This window comes from Struthio camelus, chromosome W, assembly GCF_040807025.1.
Source record: "Struthio camelus isolate bStrCam1 chromosome W, bStrCam1.hap1, whole genome shotgun sequence".
Taxonomy (NCBI): domain Eukaryota; kingdom Metazoa; phylum Chordata; class Aves; order Struthioniformes; family Struthionidae; genus Struthio; species Struthio camelus.
Window position 1 is genome coordinate 34,557,655 of NC_090981.1, and position 26,793 is coordinate 34,584,447.

At 37.0% G+C, this 26,793-nt stretch overlaps 1 protein-coding gene across 7 annotated transcripts in view; it reads left to right on the forward strand.

Moving 5' to 3' along the window:
* Window positions 1–26,793, forward strand: part of LOC104150250 (ARB2 cotranscriptional regulator A) — a 276,204-nt gene that overhangs the window by 23,693 nt on the left and 225,718 nt on the right. For all 7 annotated transcript variants that reach the window (XM_068925110.1, XM_068925108.1, XM_068925109.1 and 4 more), the window contains 2 exons: window positions 2,587–2,688; window positions 5,334–5,434. In XM_068925110.1, the coding sequence (XP_068781211.1) occupies window positions 2,587–2,688; window positions 5,334–5,434 (203 nt within the window). The remainder of the gene's footprint in view (window positions 1–2,586; window positions 2,689–5,333; window positions 5,435–26,793) is intronic.

A 26,793-nucleotide genomic window follows, 5' to 3' on the forward strand; every position in this document is an offset into this window, starting at 1 on the left:
CTTAAAATTGTGTGTTTGTGAAAGGCTTGATGAAAATCCATGCGATTCTTTTTTCAAACATCATGTTACTAATTTTGTCAGTATATTTTCAGGAAATTACACTTCACATATGGAAAAATAGGACTCCATTTTAAGCTTGGCATTCCTTAAGGGTTAGTGCCCAAGAAATACTGCAAATAATGAAAATTTTGTGTGAGGATCTGATTATCTTCAAGTGATCTGGTGAACGCTTATTAAGCTATAGAAAGTCTTTTGCAAATCACCTGGTTTTGAGCTCTGTTGAACCTGCCTGGAACAGAGTTTGAGAGTCAAAGATCTTAGGTGAGAATGTTGGACAAGATCATGCAAGAATCTCAAAGTTATAGGAACACTTTGCATAATTTTAACTTGCAAAATTGCACAGGAAGAAAGTGTCTGGTTAGGTAGTTGAAACACAGGCCAACTGTGGTTTTATTGAGTAACTGTGATTGTAGTTGTAAAGCTAGCTTCTTATGGTGTACGTACTGAGGATAGGTTTAATACGTATTTCATCTGGTATTGTCCCTGCTAGTCAGAAGATGGATATTTTATTATGTAGTAGCTGACACTCTTATGTAAACACGTTTCCAAATAGGTCACAGTAAGAAGACATGAAAACTGTGGTGAAATAAAATTCTAGAGGAGAAACGGCTGGAGTCTCTTTGCCAAGGAGAGAGAGCAGTGTCCAACACTGTTTTGCTACCTTGATGTTGTGACAGCAGAAAGGAAGAAAGTATATGCCGTTTATCTCCTGTTGCCAAAACCTTCTTTGACAGAGATCTTTTCTTTCATCTCTGTCATTCTATCATTTGGCTGAGGACCAAAGCAACTCCCCCAAAACTTTCAAGGGATAATACACAAGCACAGTTATAAGCTTGCTTCTATGAACTAACTGAATGTCAGGGGACTTGCTGTTAAATAGATTTGATGTAAAAGTGAGCCACCGTTGAGAAAGCCATATTTAGAAATTTCCTAGTTGCATCCAGTGGTTATACAGCTATTTAGATATTACAGAGATGCTCGGATAACATATCGTGGGTTGGGGAGACGTTGAGTGCGAGTGACCATACAAGGTGGTCTTTGGTCATCCAGCATTACTAAGTGGAATGGCTTAGGAAAGGAGGAGCTGGAGACAGAGTGAATCATATGAATGCCAGAGTGAATGCCAGATGAACCTGAAGCGCTATAAAAAGCCAAGGAATTGTCAAGAATGTTGAAACTAATTACGTTTTAAACATTGCAGACATTTCAGAGGATTAGTGTACCAATGTTCAGCCTAGGCAACTTGGGTAATTCGTAAGCTTGTCACTGACAGTAAGACTAAGCAAAATTGAACAAAAATATAATAATAAAAAACTTCTTTAAATAATTATCTTTAAATAAATAAAGGATGAAAGAGTAGTTAGTGCCAAACAATGCTGGTTTAAAGAAAATGGGCCTTTTAAAACTATTTTTCTTCCTTTGAGTCACAAATACGGGTGGCAGAAGTAGTAAAGTCATATTCTTAGAATTCTTAAGGCAGTTTGGTAATATATATCTTGATTTATAAACAGCAGTAGTACAATATCGGTGTAGCACTCCCTTAATTGAATTAAAATGTTTAGTGGTGTTCAAGTTCATCTTCAAGGAAGTAGTAAAATGTATTTCAGAGGAATCGGGCTGAATCATTTAGTGATGATTTTTTATTAATAATCTTATTTTTAATAATGAGAAAATGCGATAAAATGATAGCATCCGATTGTGTTGGTGATAAGTAATGAAACGAGGACAAAACTGTATGCTGAGATCTGTGTACACAGTGATTGTGTAGTAGTTAGATGTAAGCAAAACATGTACTTATATGCTTGCCTCTGGTTAAAAGTAAATCCTTAAATCTGTGAATAAAGAATGCAGGATATACTTATGTTAGTGTACTTACATTAATGAATGCAGGCTATAGTAGGGTATGCCATCTCAGAAAATAGGAAGTCTTCAAAAGATTGGGTATCATGATTTATACTAAAATGAATGGCGGTTTTCTCTACCTTGAGATTTATTAAGCAGGGTTGGGGAGCGGAACAGCTCAGTCTATTTGGGTATCAAAGGGGAAGGTTACGGACTGTTGTTATCACAGCTGGTAAATGCCTGTTGAGATAACACGCATTTGATAACTTGAGCTATTTAAACAGGCAAACAAGAATATATCAATGACTTGGTATTGAAGCTAGGTAAATTTTCGTTAACACCACGATGCATACTAGAAACCAGATGCACGTTTATAACACTGAGGGTAATAATCATTGAAACAAATTACTGTGGTTTTGGTGGCTTTTCTGTCCCTGCACTAGTTTTGATCAGCATTAGAGATAAATAGATAAATAAATAAATAAGAAGATGTGCTGAAGTTCAGGCGCAGCTATTAATCTGTCGGAAGATTTCGCATAATGCAGTCCAGTGTTTACTGTTACGTAGATTGTCCTTCGGCCTTTAAGATCTAGATAACTCAATAAATGCATCTTGTCAGCGATAATAGTGAAATAAGCCAGACATACGACGTATGTGTCATTTTTCTTTTCTTTCCTTTTTTAGATCTATTGTCTAGAATAGACTTGGATGAACTGATGAAAAAAGATGAGCCACCACTTGAATTCCCTGATACTCTGGAAGGATTTGAGTACGGTTTTAATGAAAGTGAGTTGTATATGCTTTGTAAAGACTGTACTTAGAATAACGTTAAGAGGTTATCAGAACTTTGATTATACCTTATAAATCCTTATTAGAATTTCATACTTTTCTCTTAAGAATAAAATTATAAGCCTTAGTGTAATAGACTTATAAATCTAAGTAATAATTTTTTGATTTCATAAAATTGTCAAAAATAATTCCTCTTTATACAGTAATGTAGGTTTATACTGTATGTACTTTTAGAGAGTCTTCGGCTTCTTGTTTTCTTTTACAGAGGTTAAAAGTAATTTTTTTTCTGTAGCGTTAAAAAGTAAGCTTAGAGTGGTCACTTATGTAAGTAACATTTTATTTAGTGACTTGTTTTTATTTATACAAAAGGAATTATTATTTGGATAATAGTTTATTCCAGCTCTTCCATTAATACCACTAGGAAAACACCTATATTCCATTTATATTGATGGAGGCATGAACAACGCGTTATACTTTTTATTCTTCTAGCACAGATCACGGTTTTGCATTGCAGCTAAGTTTTTGGAATGACTACAACTCATGCCAGCTACCTTAATGTATATATTAAATGAGTCAGTAGTATTTATAATTTCCAGTGCATACATTTTAAAATACAACAGAGAAGAAAGCTTCCGAGCTAAAATAATATCAGTCTCCAGGAAATGGCTTTTTCAAGATTATTTGAAACCTGTAGGACAAATGGGGATGTTTACAATCCTACTTCTTTCAGTGCCTGTTCTGTGAACAGAGGAACTTTAGTTTCTAAATCTGCCTGTCTTACATCTTCCACTTTTAAAGAAAAAAAGAGCTTTCCTTTAAATGATAGTCATTTATGCAACACTTAGCTTTTTAATACCCTGATGGCTTTCACAGGAAGGTACTTAGAGACTAAAAGTGTCATGAAAGTGATGCTCTTTCTTTGATGGGAGGGGTTCAGTTCTGTCACTTTTCAGCTCCTTATTTTTAGATCTGCACAGTGTCTACTGTCTTCCTTACTGACTTCAGAGTTAATGGTTCATATGTGGTTGATAAAAAGGGCTGAAATTTGAATTTTGGGGAATGATGTTTTAGAATGATGTTATTGAATATTCCATCACTAACCTCACAGGCTGAGTGATTTCCATAGAATGCAGCAAAACCTATTCCTAGGCTACTGGTCAGCGTGCTGCCAGAGGTCTGCATTTTGCTTTTGTATGTTGAATTCAAATGTTCTGTCCGGCATTCCTTTGTCATAATCATAGGGTTTTTTATGATGGAAAAGTAAGGAAGATTTTATCTGATTTGAAGAATCTAAGAAGACAAGGGTACCAGAAATCCAAAGAAAATCTTGAAAATAAACCAGATGTTTGCTCCAGTTTCCTTATGGAGAGAACAACTTCATCGACTGTAGAATGGCATACTTGAACAGTAACTAGCTGAGAAGAAGCAGCTAAGTGTGGAGTATCACGAAACTGCAAGAAGGATATTGGGACCTGAGATAAGGATATGAGGTTGAGGGAGAAATATTCCCCTGGAGGCTCATATCTGGAAAACGCACTGGCCAGGATGTAAGGCAGGTCTGGGAAAAAAAAAATCTCAGCTAAGCAGATTTACAGTCTCCCAAGTAATTAATTTAAAATATCAAGAGTTTTCGGAACGTAAATGTCCTGAAAAGATGTGGACTGAGTTAGCAATTTCTTGTTTTGCTGAAGAAGCTTTCTTTTGCAATGCAGACATTTCAGCTTTCTAGGACATGCCTGTATATATCTATTTTTAATGTTTCTGTGATTAACTACAACTTTGAAATAATCTGAGATCATAACTTGTGTTTTGTTTCATAAGCTGAAATATTACTGGTAAGATATCCATTTCTTGCCGTTTGCTTCATTGCCATTTTATTCTTCCTATTTTAACCCAATCCATACCTTCATTTGTGGTTGAATTTGCTACTAAACTTGCGCTGTAAATGAAGAAAATTGCATAAATTTAAATTGGAATGCATAGGAGTAGCATGGGGTTTTGCTTTTTTTATGCATTCTGCTTTATTCTACTATTATATTCTCCTTGAATCCTGAATCTAAGAGCTTTTGTTTGATTGCCTTGTGCTAGGAGCTGAGATATTTGCCTTAGTTGTGGACGTATGTTTTTCAGATTAACCTGAAATGTTTTTTCTGGATAGGTTAATTTTGAAGAAGACTACGTTTCCTCTCCCTCTAGGCCCTGGCGCAATTTCTACTCACGTTTCTCTACAAATGTAGTTGGTTGTGAAGACAGAGTAATGAGTAGCTAGAATTTGATCACCGCACTGGCGTTACAGATGACATAGTTATCTGCTAATGTTTACGGTTCACTATTAAGCCATAGGACTTGAGACCTAAATATTTCTTGCAAAACAGCTTGACGTTTGATACCTGGATGTAATTTCAGTACCGTTACTTATGTTATGGTTAATCTTGCAATACATACCATTCAAGGTGAATGCATATTGTTGTTGTGATACGATTGTTTTCATTTAAAAATACTATAATCAAAATAGGAGAGGGGATGACAATAGCCCAATTTTTAGGTGTAGACTTTTTTTTTTCTAAATTTCCCACAATGAGGTGTGTATTACTTTTAACGAAGAAATGTATTAAAATGTAATCATACTGTTTCTTTTACAGAAGGGCAGCTAAGACACGTAAAGACTGGGGAGCCATTTGTTTTTAATTATCGTGAAGATTTGCATAGATGGAACCAAAAGCGCTATGAAGCTTTGGGAGAGGTATGTGAATCGTGCATGTGTGTGCATACGTATCTGTATTAGTGTACTGTGTTTTTTTTGTGTTCCTCTATGAAAACGATACTTTTATGTATTTTAAGAAAGATTTAGTGAGGCTGCAGTCATTTAACAAAAGATATTTCATGTTTTGTTGCATGTTAATGCTCCAATAGTATTCTACATTATTTACTGTATAGTTTAGAATGAAATTCAGGCTATATTTTGACTTTCTGCTGTATTTAAAATAGAATGTCATGTAGATTACAGAAATCAGAAAAATTCTGCTGAGTAATGTTTTCTGTAACTTTCTTGTCCTGTAAGCTGAGCAATGGGTACAGAACTGATGTGGAGCTTTACTTTCTAGCTAAAGATATATATACATATATATACACTGGCTGATCTCACTGATTTCTCCGCATGTCTCCAGTGGATAACAGGAGCCATGAAACTGAAAAATTAGAAATTTGATGATTGATTAGATATTTGAATGCTACTGATATTTCCTTTGACTTTCTGTAGATACACAATGTAGTGACTGCTGAGTATATAGTTCCTCTTCTGTGTGAAAATGACTCAAATTTTAATGCCATGCTTTTTTGTAACATTTTGGTAGTCAGAACATTGACTTGACAAAAAGAGAGAAATCTCATCTCAGTGAATGCAAAAATGTGTGTGCTTAGGTCTTCATTGCATTGTCATAACCTCCCCTGCCCAACAGAAAGGGCAGTTTGAGCACACTGACCTCTGAAGGTATTAGTGCTGCTAAAGTCACAGTGGCCTTTGGAGGCCCATGAAAGGGGGTGCATAGTTCAGTGCACCAACTACTGCCTTTGCCTTAGAGATGTGGCACTGTGACTTCTGTTTGGAAACGTTGTGGCACGTCATTCAAAGAACCCTTGTGAACTGCCTTAGCCTCGTGGCTTGTCGTCTTTCATTAGTGTTACTGTTTTAGTAAGGATTAAACACGTTGTTTGAGTCTCTTCGTTCCCCACTTCCTCTTTCTGTTAAGGTTACTTTAGACTCGTCAGAGAAGCGTGTGATTGTGCACGTATTAGACATTTAATCTTTTAAATTTTCTTTTCCACTAAAGAGTATAAAACAAATTAAATGTCCAAAACAAAAGCCAATCATAAACTGTTTCAAAGTAAATAGTACAGAACATCTTGAATGAATTTCTTGGATGGGTAAATAAGAATATACTTAAATTTTTCACCAAATGGCTGTATATAGTTTCTGATGGTGCCAAGAGTGTATTTAAGTTGAAGAAATATATAATTACATGGCCTTTTCTAGTTATAACAGGATGGTCTCTGGGAATTTATTTAGGTATTGAGCAAGCAGGATCAAGAGAAGAGTGCACAGCACAAGTCTATATCTGATTGACTGAATAGCACAAATAGCACTCCATTCTCTCTTGAGTCCTAATAGTTGAATGAAGCCTGATCTGAGAATTCCCCTAATCCATGAATTTGGATATCAGGATGAGTTAAGTGTAAATAGGAGGGATAGAAATTTCCTTCTGTGGAGAGTAGAGTGGAAGAGGAAAGCATAGTGGGAGATTCACACATGTACACTTCAATACTGTACACTTCAATACTGCAAAGCTTTGAAATGCCATATTCTTACATATACAAATCCCCACTTAAATACACATGCCCTTCACTGTTATGTAGCAAAAGAATTTCTATTCTTTGAGAATAATTCATCAAATAATCCAAATTTTTAGATAAACCATAGCGAATTTTCAGTCATGTGGGTTTTACTTTTTTGTTCAGGTAATGTGTAAAGCCACTACATCTGCCCGGGATAACATGAATTAGTCTCTGTCTCCCACTTTCTTGCTATGGCTCCTCAAGAGGCTTTGAGGTGGAAGCAGCTTTTCTGTTTGTGCATCTGTGATGAAAAGCTGACACTAACCCTGCAGGGCCTCTGAGGGGTGATCTGGTGCTCTGTGGCTGGTGGAGCCCCACCGTTTTTGGAAGGGGACAGCCTGGAATTTGCCATTGTAATGGATACGCTGGAGCTGCTGCAGCTATAAACCACTGCTTTGTCCTGCCAGACCTTCATTCTTGGATATTTAAGAACCTTTCTTCTTACTTCCTCGTCCTCCTGCTCATCCCTTTAAGGAGCCTGGAAGAACTGTGGCAGGGTAGGTGATGATGGAAGCGGCCGCTGCTTCTCACATCCTTCCACCTCAACTGCGTGTTTTTCCAAAACAAGGCATGTGCTATGGCCAAAGCTATTGTATTATCTAGTTCCTTGATATTACACATTTCTTCCAGAAGGACACAGATTGGCCCCTATTCCGTGGTCTGTGTGTGCAGACATTTCCATATGTCCATGTTGTTTGAATAGCCCCATTTTCCAAATGTAATTGTGTGCTGCCCACATCACTTCAAAATTCTTATGTCTGCATGTGGGCTGCTCTGCTGCCACACCTTCAGGTAGGTGTTTTTGCAACATCATCAAATTCTTCATTCTGTGTGTCTGAGCTGGGAGTGGCACGTTTTCAGCCCAGAGTAATATGAAAGACTTTTTGAGATTTCACTTAGTTCACTTAATACTTTGTGCACTGAGATTTCACCCACATGTTCACAGAGTGGGTGCCTAACATCCGTGATCTGTCGTGTGCATTTTACCTTACTTATAGTTACTCTTCTGGTTCCAGTTTGAGTGATCGTTGAAAATACGCATTGTTTGTATTAGTAGATAAAAGAGGAGGAAGGTTTGAGGTCAGGATTCTGACAGAGGGTTAATTGTTCTAAGTTGTTTATTGGTTTTATGTTTCCAGACAGAAAAGAAACTCACCTGTGTTTTAATCTACTGTCTTAGCTAGGTGTTTGATATTACACGATTCTTTCAACAGGCCACAAATTGATACATGTTCCAGAGTCTTGTGTTTGGCCCAGAATGAGCATCTGGACAGTGATCTATCATTTATTTACGCAGATAAGACTTCTTGTGCCATAGATTGGTGGGTCATTTATGTAGATGTTGAACAGTATTCAAGAAATAAGTTAGCCTCTCATTAGACGTTTTGTAGTCTAGGGTGAGTTGTGTTTAACAAACTGTGGTAGCTTAAAAGGTAGTAGCTCATGTAATTTATAAGATGACATAATAAAATGTTGCCTTAGGTCTTTGGCTTTAAATCATCCTTCTCTGGCGTAGGAGTGCTCTGATATGACTTTTTATGTAGCTGCACATGTAGTGAGAAGATGAAGTTGCTAGACTTGTATCATTGGTCTAAAAGTTGTGTATATTCAGTGTGGCCATTGTTTCCATAGATAGTTCAGTCAGTATATACTGGCTCACTAATGCTAAAGGGGATTTACCCCTGCCTGAGGCAATTTTTTACTAGGCGTACACATTGCAGGCTGCTTTTATTGCATTTTACTGATTTTAAGGAATGGATGCACTTCCTGGCCTGGCTGTAGCATTGTTCTCTCTTTCTTGGAGCATTAATAAGTTTCCATTTGGTAGTCCATGATTTTTTTACGGGTAAAAGTGCTGAATAACTATCTGTGAAGTTCTGCCATGACTCTGGCTGAATGGAAATTGATTCTTCACAAATTGCAGTGGTTCATCAGTGTTTCCACTTCTTCCACCTCTTTGTTTCATTCACTGATCTGTTATTTCAGGCGCATATAATTTGTTCTGCAGCCTCTTGAAATCTATTCCTAATAGACAATTTAGTGAAGTTCATAATTTTCTGATTCTGGTTCGGTCATTGCTATTATGGCACTGAATTCCTTAGAGAGTCCTCTCCATTGTGTTTGTGTGTGTGCGTGTGTTTTTTTTTTTAATTAAAATGGCAACAGAAGTGCACAGAATGTGGTGTTGCAGCTGTTTCTCACTGACTACTAATCCATATTGCAAGTTTGAAGGAGGATTGAGAACAACCCTGTGACAACAGTTCAGTTGGTGCAGACACACCATTCTGGTTCAAGGTTGAATTCTAGGGGTTTTGGGGCAAGAGTTACGGAGATTTGGATTCAGGATTAGATTCTAGATTAAACTTGTGATATATCTCCTTGCACTTCAACTAGATGTCTGTCTGTATTCACTGTTTGTACTGCACTTTGAATTGATATTATGGCTATTGAAATTGCCAGGTCAACTTCAGTCGCTGCTTGACCATAACTTCAAAATTAGCTGGTGTTATAGAAGAGATGCTGCTAAAATTCAATTATTGGGATTTTACCTTGTGTTTTGCCCATCATATCCGTTGTGTTGATGACGAGATTTCACGTGAGAAAGATTTTATTGATGTTCTGCTTCCATGGCCTTTCAGGGACCAGGGCATCCCTAGCATCAAAGGACAGTTAGTGTTTATCCTTCTGTATGTCTCTTTTAGCACTAGCACTGGGTAATTATAATTTGGTGATTTCTTGGAGGCCATTTAATATTTGCACGTGTTTTGTCAATGCTATCATTAGTAAAGAGGCTTTTACCTGTACTGGCAGCTTCCTTGACTACCTATGTCTTCCAAAAGAGTCAAAAAGGACTCGTAAATACATGAATTATGATGTGGACCATGGCACGAATGTCTCTCCTGTGGTCCTATTCAAGGATTAGTATATGCTATGTCTTATAATTGCTGCCTATCTGGTGTGCAGAAGTGTATAAGCAGATGAATTCTGCTTATTACAGTTAGCATGCCATAGCGCAAGAAAATACCTGATAGAATACCTGTTTATGTAGAACAGATAGGGAAAACAAGGCAATGGAACACTAAAGTCAGAAATTTGTTGTAGGTTTCATGTATGATAAGATACGGTTGATTGTATATTATCAGAGAAACATTGACCCACCACATAAAGTGCTTTAAAGTATGTGCATAATTTTTAGGTCCAGCTCATCATAAAGCAGGTTAACCATCAAGATGAGTATTTGTGTGTGGAAAAAATAAGTATGTGGAATTATGACAATGATAACCCATAATTAAGACTGCTAAGGAGTAAAATGTTTTTTGTTTTTTGTTTTTTTTCCTCCTCCAGATTCCCTTTAAGTTAAAGAACAGCTTGGTCTCAACATAATTTAAAAAATAAGCTTTCACCTGCTACTAATTTCCTCCTTGGTTGCAAAGAGCATTATTTGTTTGGAGGACTGAGAGAAAGAAGCTATTTACATAGCACAAATGAAAGCATAGAGCAGCAGAAGAGGACATGTAAGTTAATGAAGAAGGAAGCGTTAAGCAGTCTGCATTTGAAAGGATAGCTTCTTATATGAATAACCCAAAATCTGATGATAGGCTGCACGTGCACCTGATAGTACTTAAGGTCCAATCTTGCAGCCGAAGCTCATGTGAATAAACTCAATAGGTCTGATCTTGTGAATAAGGACTGCAGGATCAAGTTCCAAATAAAATTTGCAGATGATTAGTAGAAATCCTTACTCTTCGTTTCAGTTTCTTTGCACAGACAATTTATCGCTAAACATTCCACATTTTCTCTGACTAGGGAGAATGCACACTCTGAGTTAAGCAAAATTACGTTGCGTACCTTGACTTACTGCTATGTATTTGCTTTTTATTCATTGATAGGAAAAATTTATCTTACTGAGAGGATGAAATAAATTGATAGTGAGGTAATATGTAGGATATTTCATGTTTATTTGCTTTCATGGGATGCCTGATCCATGATCCAGTTGGCTAGGACTGGAGTTTGTTCAGTTCAGAGAAATTAGATTCCAGATACTTAACAAGCGTCTGAGCACGTGTGGATTTTTTCAGTGTCTTGTATCACAGTCAAGTAAAGGTAAACTTTCATGGGAATAGTAAAAATCCTTACTGAGAACCTAACACCTAACTCTAAGTCCTGTTTTGAAGGCAGGATGAAAGCATCTCATTGAAACAAAGTATTTTTCCTTATCCTTATTTTTGAAAATAGCTGAATCGCATTTTGTGTGGTCTCCTTTGGTAGCAATGTGTGCTATTTCTGTGCCTGTCATGCCCCACATGCCCATGTGAAAGAATTTTTGCAGAATTTTTGCTGTAACAAAATTTTACAATAGAGTAAATGTTGCAAAGATCATTAAATTGTACATTTTGGGCAAAAATAAGTGATTGAGCAGAAGAGAGACACTCTGCAAGTTCCTTAAAGTACAGTTGTGTGATCTCGTATCTCATTAGACACAGAAGAATCCACGTGGAATAGAGGCTTTGCAAATGCAACTGAGGAAAAGCTTAAATGAGAACTTTCATTTTCTAGACACAGAGATAAATTATAAATGCAGTTCTTTAGGAAATCCTACCGTATTGGTTACATATCATACCTTATTTGTTACAGGGTGTTGTGAGACTAACTTGGTTGTTTTCATTTCATGACAGATAAGTATGAAACAGAAACACAATACAGAAAATTTTAAGTGGACTAGGTAACACTAAAAGCACCTGAAAATGGGGCAGGATATTGAAAATATTGGAAAAATTTCTCTCTAATGGTTGTTGCTTGGCCATATGTAATTAAATGTTTCAGTAAGGTTTAAGTTCTTTTACTTCATTCCTATTTTCAAACAAATGCACTTGATAACAAAAGGCAAATACTAGTTTAGGCAGAGCACAAAAAAATCTAAATGATGTGTTTATAGTGTCTTTATAATCTTAGAAAGATTTCAGATTTTAACAGTTCGTTTATCTTGACCATTGCTTTTTGGTGAATGAAGAAGATGGAGAGACAGTTTAGCAGTGATTAAAGACTACTTAATAGTACCTAAGGAAATACAAATTTAAATATGAATCTTCGTTGCAGGCAATATATTCATTTGCATATGCTCAATCCGCTTTCAAAAATCTGCTGTTTGTGAAGACTTTTTACTGGAATGATTATGTCAGATGTGCTTCAGTGAACCCTTCTAGTTTGAAGGCAGCAATTGGCAGTAGGTTGGTTCATCACAGCAACATGACAGTACTCGAAAGGTTCAGAGATAGTTTTATAATTATTGTTAGCATGACTCTTGAAAGCAGTGATGAGCATCTCATAAACCCAGATGGGAATTTGTTACATTGTTGATAAATGTGTTGATAAATGTGTTTTACATTTTTAAATTGATAAACAGTGAAAAGCAGAGAAGATACAATAAGGCAGATGGTTGTTTATAAAGCACTTGCAAGTTGCTGCAATTCGAAGAATGGTACTAATTGTTAAAAAGAAGACAAAAATTGGAGTGGGGGGAGTGTTTCAATGAGTTAATCACGAGCTTTTTAAAAATAAAACCTTCAGCAGCTTTAGTTCAATTAGAATCATTCTTGCCGTCCTGGGTTTATATGCGAAAGTTTAGACTGTGAGTTCTTAATAAACTTCTGTACCAACCATTCTCATGTAGCTGAAATTAAAAATACTAGCAACCTACCTTTTATCTGAATGTATCTTTGCCCTTTCTTCTTTTTCTTGATGAGAAAAAGAAACAAGATTTATTGCACAATGAAGTAAAACTGAATTATCATTGGTCTTGTTAATCATTCCCGCTTCAAAACAATATAGCCTATCACACCCCATCTACAGTATAGACTAGTGAACTCCAGAATCAACGAGAGAATTTGCAGCAGTGAGGTAAGATGGGATATAGTTTGTTTACTTTTCATTAAAGGAGTGGTGAAAAATAAATTTATTTTTTGGCAAGTAGGAGAGTAGAAAAAAATTATATAAAAGTAGTCCTTAGGCAGAATACAAATAAGTATTCTTGATGAAATCACTTGGTTCATGTTTGCCTTGTACATATTCAGTTCTTTTTTCCATCAGTGATGAATAGAAGTTTTGCGAAAAGAGAAGTATTTTTATAGTGTTTCAGCAGGAGTTTTTTGGAAACCAAAGATATCTGCCTTCATCAAGTAGCTCTTTTAAAATTTGTTTATTTTACCTCAGTTGCAGAACTCCAGAAGATTAACAGTTCTCTTTCATGGGATTTTCAGCTTCTTCCAAATCAAGGATTTAACGCTTTCTGTGTCTTCAGCAGGAGACCCATATCTTTGAGTATTCTGGGAATATTTTGATTAAAATTCAGCAGAATAGGGATATTTTTTAATAAAGCTGTATCAGCTGTGTCAGTGCTTAATAGGGATAATTTGGAAGGAAAAAAATTCAATTATAAATCAATAGAGCGTTGTATTTCTGTATATGCAAACAACCTAAAATTACTTTAAGATGCTCCAGCTGCTCAATTCATATTAACTCAATCACAACTGAATGTCGGTATCAGTTATCTTCTGTTGCTCTCTGCAGCAGAAATACCCACTTGGTGTGCCTGAGGCTGTTAGCTGCTGTTTTGGCTATCGAGGAAGATCAGTTCACTAGGCTGGTTACTTAGGGTTTTGGAGGTTTAATATCTATTTACCTATCTTAACTCTTTCACTTTCATGTCTGCAACACTTTGGGAAAGCTTGTGCTCCTCTACAAATAGTGTCAATTCCTTCTGGCATTCAGGGGCTCCAGATATGCCTCTTGGGCTGTTCAGGAAGTTGCGCCTTTTAACTTGTTCCATTCTATCTGCCAAATCTTCCATTTCTCTCACACAAGACCCAACATGTGGGCTTTTGTTGTTGCTGTTGGAATTTTGGTCTTAGACCCATGATGAATTTACTCAAATAAAAGCGAGATGGGGAATTCCTTTGAGTTCATTATTCCTTTTTTTTTTAAACTTTATGTAAACAGTAACTTCCTTTACTTTCTTATTTTAATTTCTTTGATGCTTCCACTGTATGTTCAGCTTAGCTCAATAACTACAAGAACTGCTGTGATGTACTCTATTGGAGTAGCAGTTATACATTGGAGAAAAGGTAAAGAGGAAAGATGTATTGCTGTTGAACGTGGAGAGAAGCTCAATTTTTAATACTCTTCCTACATATCCTTCTCCTTTACTTCCTGTTTTCCCCTGCCCATTGCTGTTGGGTGATATGCTGAGTACATTGTTGGTAATGAGATATGAAAGATCTTTGTGGAGAAAACCAAGGAATTTTTCTATTTTTCAGTGAATTAACTATGGGGAAGTGCCTATGTTTTTGCCTCCTCCCCAGCAGCTGTAAATTATATAGGTACTATGGTAATTTTGTGTTCTTTCACAGTAGATCTGTCATACAGTAAGAAAGGTTGAAAAAAGTACATTAAGTAAGCTTAGTGAAAGGGATTGTTTAGAACATAGGGTCATGAAAATTCTGAAAGTAATTTTTAATACATTGTTTTTAATTCCTATTTTTGGTGTTGATACAATCTTTTCAGCCTCTGTCCTGATCTTCAGTACGTAGGGCTCCTTTCTAGTTCTTTTTTCTTAAAGACTGACACACATCTGTCCTGGTCGTCTTTAATGCAAGTGAGAGTTGCACGCAAAAGTCGAAATAGATGTAAAAAATGTATTTGAAAGCATTTCTGTTAGCATAACCTGAACTGATTTTTTGACATGTTTTCCGACATTAGGACACTTACCTTTCTCGTGTGCTGATAAGAATTTTGATTCAGCAGACTAATGCCGATGTTGAGCAAGAGGGAAGAATCATAAATGTAAGAAAAGGAGGTTGTGTGTCCACTGCAAACTGCAGTTCTTGATGAGACAGCATTTTAGTTATTGTATGTAGTTTTGGCTCCAGGGTGTTGGCTAGAAAAATGAAAAATATGGAAAATCGAAACTGAAATAAATATAGTGAAAAATGGAGGTTGATAATTTTATTTTCCTATAATATTGGTACAGCAGGCACAAAGGGAGTGTTACTGTAGTTGGCTGATCCTAACTTTCAAAAATATGCTCACTTTTTGTTTTTTGTTCTGAAACAACTTTTTATCCCGCCTTACTTGGTATTTTGGAAATGTGCATCAGATCACAGTAAATGAATGTTCCTTTACTGCTAACTTAGAGAGGTGGTTTAGAACTTAATCCGAAGTTTTCAAACAAATATTATACAGTGTGCTAGTTAAAAAGCCGTGAAACTGCAGGTAGCAAAGAAGGAAGGGGAATAGTGCTTAAATAGCTGTCAGTGTAGATAGAAATGTTGAAAATCTAGGCTAGGAATTGTTTTTGAGGTAGAATGAAGTATCCAAGATGTCAGGAGAGCATGCTGATGACTGCACCAGCTCTTTGCTTTTTTTTTTTTTCCTCCCCTCCTTTAAAACTTCATAGATCTTTAATGGATTTGTTGAGGGAAGGAATCCACGTTCTTTTTGCAGAAAGGACATGCTTTTCAAAGTAATCAAACTGTTCCCTGGAAAATAGTACCCAACACACCCAGCACTCTAAGAAATTGAGGGTACCCTCAATCTTGGCATATGTGTTTAAAAAAAAAAAAAAAATGCAAATGGCAAGATTATCATTTAAGGAAGTGACAAAGATATAACAGAAGGCAAGCATCCTTTTCAAGTTTTTCAGTGGTTTGTCATTTCATTCAGTGGTAAGTTGGGAACTACAACGGTCAATGTAGTGAATGCACCTTTTGGAGATTTTTGCCAGGCACTGACAAATGATAAGTTTTAAGTGCATTACTAATAAGTGTTGTAAATATCACATTCGCCATCTACCTGAATCAAATCCAAAAGGACAGATGCAAGTCTCTGTCACGCGTGCAAAATGTATGGGCAAAACTAACTGTTACGATCCATATATGCTTGTGCTTGTGAAGCTCATGCTCGAGTGCTCTATTATAGTAATGGCTGAGGGCCATATTTTTCCCTTCCAGATATCCATGTGGGCACAACACTTACTATCCCAGCAAAGGTCTACAAGAACTTTCCTTATGGCTAAACCTGTTAATGAGAGAAAGGGGTAATGTCTTTTTCCATATACTTCCTGATGAATCTTATGAGAGAAAGGTCTTTGAGAGGACTGGAGAAATCCACTTAGTGTATGTTTAGAGGGGAGGCATGCTCTACCCAATTAGTCAAAAATTCTACATGTGAGAGTTGAAGACAGTTAGACTATCTGGTGGCTTTTCTGCCTTTTTTCTGAAAAACTGTAATACAAATTCTTAGAGATAATACTCAGAAAGGAGCTATGCCAACAAACAGGAAACCTAGTGTCTCTCGCTAATGAGGAAGCCATTTAGTTTTGAAAGTGATATTGATATCCTGGATAAGTTTACTGGTGGCACTAGTTATTATCGTAGAGTCATAGAATAACTGTCCCTCTTGTGATTCTGTGGTCAACTCTATTGCTCAGAGCAGGGCTAGCTTCAAAGTTAGATCAGGCTCATCAGTAGAGTTATGCAAACTACTTTGTAGCTGGAACATTCTAACCGTGGGCAGGTGCTACAGAGATCTGTCTTCATATAGTGATGGTGGAGCTTCCTGGTAGAAAGGAGACCACAGATGAAATTTGCTCCTGAGGTGTGAGGAAAACCGATTATGTTAGATGGGGTGTGATAGGAGAATATGGCTGCCAAGCAAACCTAAGGGAGAAAATGTGCTAGTTTCCAGTTTTTATAAGGCTCGGATGTAACAATTCCCTTGACTTTTTATTAAATATCAAAACTGATAACAACTTTGCAAGGAGCACTATAAGTCTTGTGCAATGTACGAAACACATAATATAATATACGCTCAAAGAAGAGAGAATGGTTACTTGCTGTATCGCAGCCATGGTTCTTTCAGGTGCTACTGTCTGTATGGGTCCTTCAGCGTACCCTCAGAATCCTCTGCTCTGAGTTTTTTGAGTTGGAGTGTGCATTGCCTTCCAGCAGCCACTTTCTCAAGACACATAGCGTCATGCACTCGGAAAAGTATTACGTGATGGTATACATACCTCTGCTCAACTCAGTTGTGTTCAGCAACAGATGCTCATTAGGAGAGTATGTGCTTTCAGGTTAACTTCCAATAGACAGGAAGGGAAACAGATTATATGACAACATGAGCCTGGGCCCATAGTTGCCAGCCAGGAATAGAGCTCTAGCCTGTCCTGCGTTTCAATCTGCTGTTCAGTTTACTGTGTCACATCTCTTCTCGCTTCAGTGTTTTGGGAGTACTGGAGAACATTGGAAGCTAATTTGCTAGGGACCAAGTAAGGATTAATCATGGTATAAGAACTCTAATCAGTACTTGTCAATGTCAGCGTTATTCAAGTGCTCTCGGTCATGGTGATGTCTAATAAGCAAAAATATTTCTGAGTGTATATATAATTGTAGGTAGATTAAATTCAAATAATTTGAGAACAGATGCATTGAAATCAGCTTGTGGAAAATGATCAAGGCAAATATTGAGTTGCAAGTATACGGCTTCACAAGTTTGATCAGTTCTACATCAATAAGCTAAAACTCCAAAGTAATAAAATATATCATTAATATTTCTCTCTGGAAAAAATTTTCTTTATACAAATACAGTATCTTTGGAAGAATTCTACAGTAAATCTATATTGATCTTTGTCTAAGGAAAAATTTGTTTTCAGTTCCAAGGCTATCCACAAATTTAAAAATATCTATTCTTCCACTGTCTTTTACAAAGATAGGATGCTTGGCGAGTTATTCACTATAATCTTCTTGTGTTTGTAAGTTTCTTCTAGGCTTGCCTTTCCGCCTCCACAGGAAACCAATTGAAGATATTGCTAGATACATTAGAAAGCAGAATTCACTTGGCTGCAGTATTAAACAACCTACTATTAATTTTTGACATAAAAATAGCCCATAACCCCAGAGATAATATGTGTAATGTGAACAGAAATGAAATAAATTATAAGGTGAGTGCAAGTGGGAAGTGAAGGTTGACGCACATTTTTAAAACTCTTTTAGATTTTTCTTTCTTTTTGGACAGATTATATTCAATAACAGAATAGGTCCTAACCCGCATTGTGATAACGTGCTTTCATGCTGATGTCCCCCATTCAGGAATGCATGCTTTCTTGATCCTTTGCTACAATTCATGATTTTAGGAATACTGTGTTGGGAAAACAGCAAGAATAGCAGGACAAGGCACTGTGTTTGTTTCCCCTCAACCCAGACAAAACCAGAGTCTTGGCTGGCTATCAAAAGGAGCAGCGGCAATTTTTTCCAACATCAGTGCAGGCGGTTTGCTGTTTAAAAAACAAAGCTTCCATTTCATTAACCCAAGAAAAAGCTCAGCCTCTGCCATCATTTAGGGGACAAAAATGAGATTCTCATTGCAGACTAAGTTGTTGTCTGCCTGTGCCTGCTGTTGCTCGTGAATTGCTGCTGGTTCTGTCAGCAGCTCGTGGCGCCTCTGCAGCAGCTGCATGCCCTCGGCAGGCTCCACGTCCTCCTGAGCGCAGGAGCGCTCTGCAAGAGCAGCTTCCCGAGCTTGTGTCTCGCACAGCTCAAGGGCAGCAGAACCTGCTGTTGTTTGTAATACCGGAGTGCCCAGGAGCTCAACCAGATTAGGGTCACCATATGAACATTGGCAAAAAGATAGTCCCAGCCTAACAAGCTTATTTTGTAGTTTGTAGAAGAGACAGGTAGAAGAGGAGAAGTGGGGAGAACAAGATTTTAGGAAAGCTGTAGATGATAATTCAGTGACTAGTCCCTTGTCACCTTGCTTCCTGCCAAGCTTTGTAGTGACTCTTAAAGTAAGTACAGAGTGTGTGCCAGAGAGCTCCTCCTGCCTCCTCTGTCTGCATCAGGCCTTGAGCAGGACAAAGCAGGAATGCCCTTCAGCCTGTGGTGCACCCCTGTTTGCTTCTGAGACTAGAAGCAAGGTGTTTGCCCGTGTGATTGACTGACAATAGCAGCGGTGAGGATGATGCGCACAGTCAGTATGTGATCACATGTGGTACAGAGTAATGAAAACATGTCTGTATTTTATAGGTGGAGGGCAGTTCATTCTGGATGCAAGTTCTCTTTTTAGTTCTCACGGCATAGAGATAACGTACCACGTTCTCTTGTCATAAAACAAGTTGCTTTTAGGCAAAAGATCTTTCTGCTTGCTCCACTTCCTTCCCTCTCACCTTTTCATTTTATCCTCTTCACTATTTTTTGTGGTCACTTTATTTTATATGACCTCTGATGAATTTGAAATGGCTTTCATGTGTCTTTCTACCTTTTTACCAAACGCAAGTAAGTCTGCACAGAACTCCCCAAGCAGGCAGCTGTGGTATAATTATAATAAATAACACACAAGCATGCTTTTCACCGTTTCTAATGTCCATTATCTCTATCTATATAAATGAAATTGTCTATTTAATGCTTTTATGAAATATTTTTAAAAAATTCAAAAACCAGAAGTTAGGAAGAAGTTTATTACATCGTTGTTCAGTAGGAATTGTCATTACTTCTTTCATATGATTGTTACTGATAAGTGTTTATTGTCTGGAATATTAGAGGATATGAACCACTAGTCTAATCAAGCATAATTCTTTTGTTGATATCTTCCTCAAACAAAAGTGTAAAGGATCTTATCAGGCAAACTTTTATTGGGACTGGACAAACACCAAGGACCAAATCCTGGTCACAGTATTTATAAACAGACATCAAGACAGGCTTTTGCACGGTATTTTCTAACTAAGGATCATCCATATCTTCACAGACTTTTTAGAAATAGTGACTTAATTAGCTGGACATGCTCAGTATTGTATTGTTGCAATGAAAAATTGACGTAAGAGCGTGCTAAGTACAACACTCCATTTTACAAGGACTTTTTTTTTTTCTGACAATATTTGTATTTGGTAGAAGGTCAAACAAGTTAATATTTGAAGTTTCTATAAAATCATAAATTGTCACGATTCTTAATCGGCTTCATGTTATACTAAAAGCTTGTGATACGCTTTTGTGTAATTGGACCCTCTTTTGGTGGTTGTACTCAGAAACATGTGTTTTTTGCCCAAACAAAGTATATAAGTAAAATTTTTGAAAACATAGTAAATCATTTATAGTGTACTGAACTCCATAATTAACTATTTTTTTCCTCTTGTTCTGATACTTTTGCCCAGATAGCTTGGTGGGAAGGAAGTACTATACAGATAGGTTGTCTTTGGAAGTCTCGATAATTAATGTAGCAAACATTAGTAGGTGTGCATGCAGTATGATTTGGCTATGTGAGTTCCTCAGTCATGATTTCATAGGAAGAAAGGGTAGTATTTGCTTTTTGGACACCATCAACATAAATATTCATGATCAACTAACACTGTTCTTAAAAATACCCCTCTTAAAATAATTGACGCACTATGGGCTACTAAGTTTATTTTATAAACCTCCTTTACCAATGGTATTTCCTCCTCATAGCATTGTTTAAGAAAAAGCAGAAAAAGCACTTGAATTAATGCTTCCAAATTTGATTTAATACAAACGTTTTGAATGGTGACTTATTTCATTGTTAAGTTAAATGGTTTCAGGTGTTTTGGATGAGAGTAAAATGAAAGGATTTTGAAGCAGTCTTCCTTACTGCTTGGTTGAAAGTGCTGCTGTTGTTTGCAGTACCTGGAGTTTTTTGTAGTTTGCTCCCCTTTTGAGTTTGCCTGCCAGCAGAATCCAAGGATATGTTTAGACTGGCTCAATCATGTGGTGTAGAAAAATGAAACCTTTTCTTGAGAAATAATGAGACAAAAAGTGTGGGAAAAGGTTCATCAATGTCCAAGGTGTTTTCTCAACCTTCAGCCTGATATCCCCAGAAGAGACAGTGCCCTCAGGGCGGGTTTTTCTTTTCCTAAGGTAAAGTTTTGTTCAGAGTGCTAGGTATCATAACCATAGACTAGAAAGCAGAAAAAAAGCTAGCTCACTCTCTTAGAAGTTAACTGCTGGCTTTTGTCAGTTACTCAAAGTTGGGGAGAGTCCCAGGTATCCTCCTTAAGTATGTGATTAGTTAATGACCCCTTTGCACTCTGGTTGGTAATTACTCCGCCTAGTAAAAAGAGGTGCAAGTATTATTTAATAACAGAAATAAAAGCTTTTGCTATTTGTGTTTCTGAAGGTGTCAACTATTACTTGTACCAAGAAAAGAAAAACGCTGCTTCTTATGGTCAGTTCTCGATGTCCTTTTTCACTCCAATTATGTAAATCCAATTTGTCTTGACCTACAGCTGTTGTGGAGCATGATGGCAAAATGGTTAAGACATCTTGCTGTGGAAAGGAGGTGTTAATTTGCGTTCTGCTCTGGATTTGCATAAAATTAAACCTTCAGTCTATCTGTGAGTATTTATCTGGTCATTTCTGCTGAGGAATCAAAGGTGGTAAAAGGAGATGCTTGATAACATCGCTGCTTTTTTTTGGTCTGTGACTATAAAAGCTAGTAGGCTTTAACTGTGTTAGTCTGGTATGTCATTTGGGTTTGGGATGGATTTTTTACCTTTCAAAACTGCATAGTACCACCTCTCAACCTAAACTACAGTTTTTTTCATTAATAGTTGGAATCAAACGTGCTACTCTTCTGTCTTCCAGATGTGTTTTCATAAGTCATCTCTAGTACGGAATTTACGATAATAATCTAAAGTTTTACTTCTTGAACTGGAATTTTAAAACATGCTTATGAGCCTTATTTATATTTGTTTCCCTGTTATGCTTTTGGGAGGATTTGTTTTGCAACCTTCTCATCCTTTTGTTTCTTATCTTGGCTTGGAGATAGAGGTCATGGTTTCTACTGATGCATATACATTTATATATTTTAAAAGAATTGAGAATTTCTTTAAGATTTGCTGCATAATTAAGCAGTTTCTGAAACCACATAATTGTCAAGCTGTTTATAAAACAAGACATGCTTTTTTGAAAAGGAAAAAAAAAAAACAAAAAACCCCACAAACTCAAACAAACAAAAAATAAACCAACAGGTGTCAGCAAAGACCGTGTTAACAAAACATTGGGTCAAATCACATCAACAATATATGCTGCATTCATGACAAATCCCTGTTGTTTTTCATTTAATTCCCTCAAAATATCTTGAGATCCTATTTGTGATCAGTCAACTCAGAATCCAGAATATCACACCCATGTGTTAGGATTGAATTGAATTGCTTTCAGTAGAAAAAGCAAGAAATCCCTTAGAGGTAATGTCAATTCCATCTTAATGAATTGTTCTCCCACACTATAATCCAAGTGAGGTCTTTTGTGGATTTTTAAAATGCCATTGATTTTTTTTTTTCCCCTTTTTTTTTCCCCCCCTGTGGAGTGAACAGAGCCTTTAGAAAGTCCATTCAGCTTTTAAGATTTTTTGTTCCGGTGCAGCGATGGTAGGTTTTTTTTGTTTGTCCCAATTCTTAGGTAAGTCTGTGTTCAAGAGGAGTATGTCAAAAAGTTCCTTTGCATCTCTCATTGTTTCTTATTGGCAGGTTTGTCACTTAAGGGTCAAAATAAAGCTCATTCAACCAAGGCTATGGCAGCCACAGTAGCAAGCCTCGGGTCAGTCCCACCACTTGAGATTTGCCGCAGGGCAGTCAGTTGGAATTCATTTTGCATTTCTTCACTAGGCATTATTGCCCTGACACTGCAAAGAGAAAAAAGCTTGTGGTTTGACTACTATATTTTATAAAGGTAGCTTCCTTTTCGTGCTCTTTTTTTTTTTTTTTTTTTTTTTGCCATTATAGTGATTATCATCAGTGAGGAGATAAATCCTATAAAACAAAAAAAATCCATTACTCATGATAGTATTGCTACTAGTGATTTATACTTACCTTTTTTTTTTAGATTTAGCGATAAAACATCCAATGTGCGTACGCAGCCTTGAAGTCCCTAAAATATTGCTAATAGTCCTGAGGGGCCTTATTTCTTAGGCTGAATTAAAATTATTTGAAAATAATATTCTTTCTAGACCCATGAATGATCCATTTTTGAGGAAGTTAGATTCTGGAAGACTGTAAGTTCTTATGTCAGGGCTGAATTGATAGCTGGAAACGTTTGCGAGGGTTGGGGAGCTGACAGTGATTCTCTTGCTGTACTGTGCAGAGTCAGGTAGGAGAATGTACTACTTTTGGGAACAAGAGCACACAGGCAAATGACATTGATTTTGTTATATAAGTAGAATTGTCAGACAAACTGGTAATGTCGAGCAGTTACACATTTTAAATGTAATTCTTTCACAGGAATTGACAAGGGACTAATCCTGGAGGTTGAATTGCCTCCATGCATTCTCTAAAGAAAAAAAAAATGGCATTTTTCTTCAACTGAAAGCATAGTAAATCACATCCAAATGAATTATTATAATAGTAGAGATGGTGAGACTTCAGTATTTTGAGCAAATCTTTTTCAATAGTATTTTCAATTGTAATTTTATTTCCCATCCCTTTTTCTAGCTTTGTGCCTTTACTATAAGTTTATGTAGGAGATTAAATTGAGGTTAAAGTGTGTTTAAGCTGTAAGTTTAATAGAGGAATAACACCTACGGGAGGAACATACTTAGCTTTGCTTATGATATGACTTATGAATAAACAGGAGGTCAAGCCAGAGAGGAAAATACCACAGCATATATTTTTTGTTAGGTGTGTTTGTCTTGATTTTAAATTTAATACCTCTCTGAGTCTAAAATAATCTGGCTACTAACAAAAAGGGGCAGGCAAAATTATGGCCATTTATTCTCTTATTCCCTGCACGTATAGGTACTTTGAGAACTTTCTTTAAAAAAAAATCAGTGAAAACAGCAATATGAAGAGATATTTAAGGAATGTTGTTTCATGGATTCAGATCTTTGGAGGCAGAAGCCTCCTATTCACTGAATAAGTGTATCATTGCCAATATATCTCATCCCTGATGTAAAGTAGCCTCTGTTAACTTTGAGAGGGTAGTTCAGTCTCCTTTCTCATTTAGCCCTTGGAGTAGAAAAAAGTGGAACAAGAGAGGTAATTGTGGTGATGGGGTTCTGCTTCTGATTTGAATAGCTGTGAATGGGGAACACAACAAAGATGAATTGGTTTATCTTTGAGTCTCCTGTATGGGAAATCTCAGATCCATCCAGCTGGGTCTGGCCCACAAGAAGAATTTGTTTAACTAATAGTTTGCTCTCTATTTCCTTTTTTTTCCCAGAAATCTTTTAGAATTGTGTGGGAACAGGCAGTCTTGTGGACAACTTGTTTTAATAGCTGACTCTCTCATGCCAGCTTTCCAATGGTCTTATAATCTGTCCTCTGTCACGTGAGAGTGGTTATCACGTGACTTCATGTCAGACTTGATGTTTTGTCCTTTATCATGTCACATGTGCTTTATTCTTTATCATGTGTGTCCATACGCTGGCCGTATGACAGGGTTGTTTGGCATTTTAGTCATGAGCGATGCAGATATGGGAGAAGAGAGGGACATGTGGCGTTTAATTGTCTTGAAAGGGTCTTTGTGGTTTGCCAAAGGGTTCCTCACATCTGCCGTGAATCCATGGACAGTTGTTGAGTGGCAGTGATTTCCAGTGACTACTGATAGGTGCTAGTTTAGAAGTAAAAGGCCCCAAACCGCACAGGCCCGTATGTTTTCTTTACTATATTGTTAGCAGTGGATTCACTTGGAAAACATTTTGCAAGTCTGGGAAAGTAGTTTATCTGTTTCTTTTTTTTCTTCTCTGCAAAGGGTTTGCCATCCCGTTCTTACGCTTAGTATAGTGATGGGTAGAGTTAACCGTGGTTCATTTTGAAAGTGGGAATACTCACAAGGGAAAGGAGAATCCTGAGAAGTTGGGTTGTAAAGCACAGCAGGGAAGGGACTTGACTAGCAAGGCTCAGTGCACTTCACTGCATCCCAGCATGGGTTTTGATGTGGTATATACTGAAACAGCTCCTCTGGATTAGAACGTAGGTGCTATAAAACAAGTCGTTGAGTTGTGATCTATTATCTGTATACCTGGCTATCTGTATTAGGGAAAAGTTCAGCAGTGGGTCAGCTACAGTTCTATGTTTCCTCATTTGTGTCAATTAGGCTCTTGAAATTTTTGGTATATGTGAAACCATTTCATTTCTCAGAAACTTAAAATTTGGGCTATCTAATTTTAAAATGAGTTATTTTGGAGTTGTTGTCTTGCTTTGTGGGCATGCTTTTGGTTGTCTTTTTTTCAGACTTTCACTATTTAAAGCCCTCCAATACTTACTGCATCTATCTCTGCAGTGCGGAGTCTCCTGGTATTTGTCTCTACTTATAATCACGCTTAGGTTTCCAGTACATCAGGATCTTTGCAAGTTTAAACGTATGACTAGTCTCAATGGCTCTTAGTCTTTAATTTCTTTTTTGGCACATTGTATGCCAGTATTGATCTTTTGATCACTTGGCTTCAGGAAGGTGGATTGCACAGATTTTACAAATTATGCTGCTAATAGAATTTTTCAAAATTTTTTAGTAAATGAAAACAGTCGTTAAGGAAGCCCTATATATATATATATATATATATATATATATATATATATATGACCAATCGAATCGTGAAAGAACGCAAGTGATACTAAGTCAGAACTTTAATTAACGTGTACTAGAATCATGCTTCCATCTGCAAATTCAGTTTTGTCCCATAGACTGCGTGGAGTGTTATAGTCTTGGCCACTATTGGACAGGATGTTTAGCAACGCAGGGGTAAAATCTCAGTGCTATCTAAAAATGAGATAATGATTTGGGTTTTTTTTTTTCTTTCTGAGGTCTCCTGTCTCTGTCTCTATCCTCTGCTGTCCATTGCAGTCATCAAATCTAATTATCCTGTAATTAAAAATAATCCTTTGTGGATCTGCATTATGGGGCTGAATTAAATTTCTCTGTTTTGGGTAGCCTTGATTCTGATGTTTCCTAACTCCTAGTATTTAATATGGCATCCTTGGTGTCTTTTAATACGATTGGTTTAATCTTCTTAGAATTATATTAAATTGTACTGTTCATGACAAGTCTATCCCCCAATTATCCATAAGACTTTTTGAACTCTAAAGGCATCATGTTTGAAACCGCTAGTACTTTGGAAAAGCACTTCTGGAGGTATTCACGTTGTTTAGATCCTACTTAAGTTGAGAGACGAACCTTTTTTAGGCCTCTCAGAAGGCCAATGAGAGCGCTACAGTTAGGTTCCCGTCCTGAACCATAGTTATTCCTGCTCATCTAGTTTACAGTATATGAAGGAAAAGTGTTGCAAGAAAATGATAGCAAAAGTTATGTACTCGTATTTTTAATGTGCCTAAAGGATAGTGATAGTTGCTGTTGTTATTGTTTGGAAGGCATTCCACTCAGTTGTGGCCTCTGCTCTCAGCAGCCTGTCTTCGTTCTAGGAATTTGTCTAGTCCCACAAAAAAATAAGAGAAACTGTGGCTCCATATAGGACTCAAAATCCTCAGCCTTACGGAAAATAGGAGGGTGAGTCCTTAGCTCACTGAAAGAAAACTGAAGCTTAAGCTGCTTAGCTTCCTTCCCAAGAGTACCATTTCGTGCTGGGAAGAAAGTTTCTCCTATCTTGCACTTTGAATACAGCCTTTTGGGGGCCTGTGAGTGTTGGGCTAATCACCTTTTTGTGACTGGGAAGGCATTTCTCCCTTACGATCAGAATAAGTGATGAGAGGCATGATTTCTCACC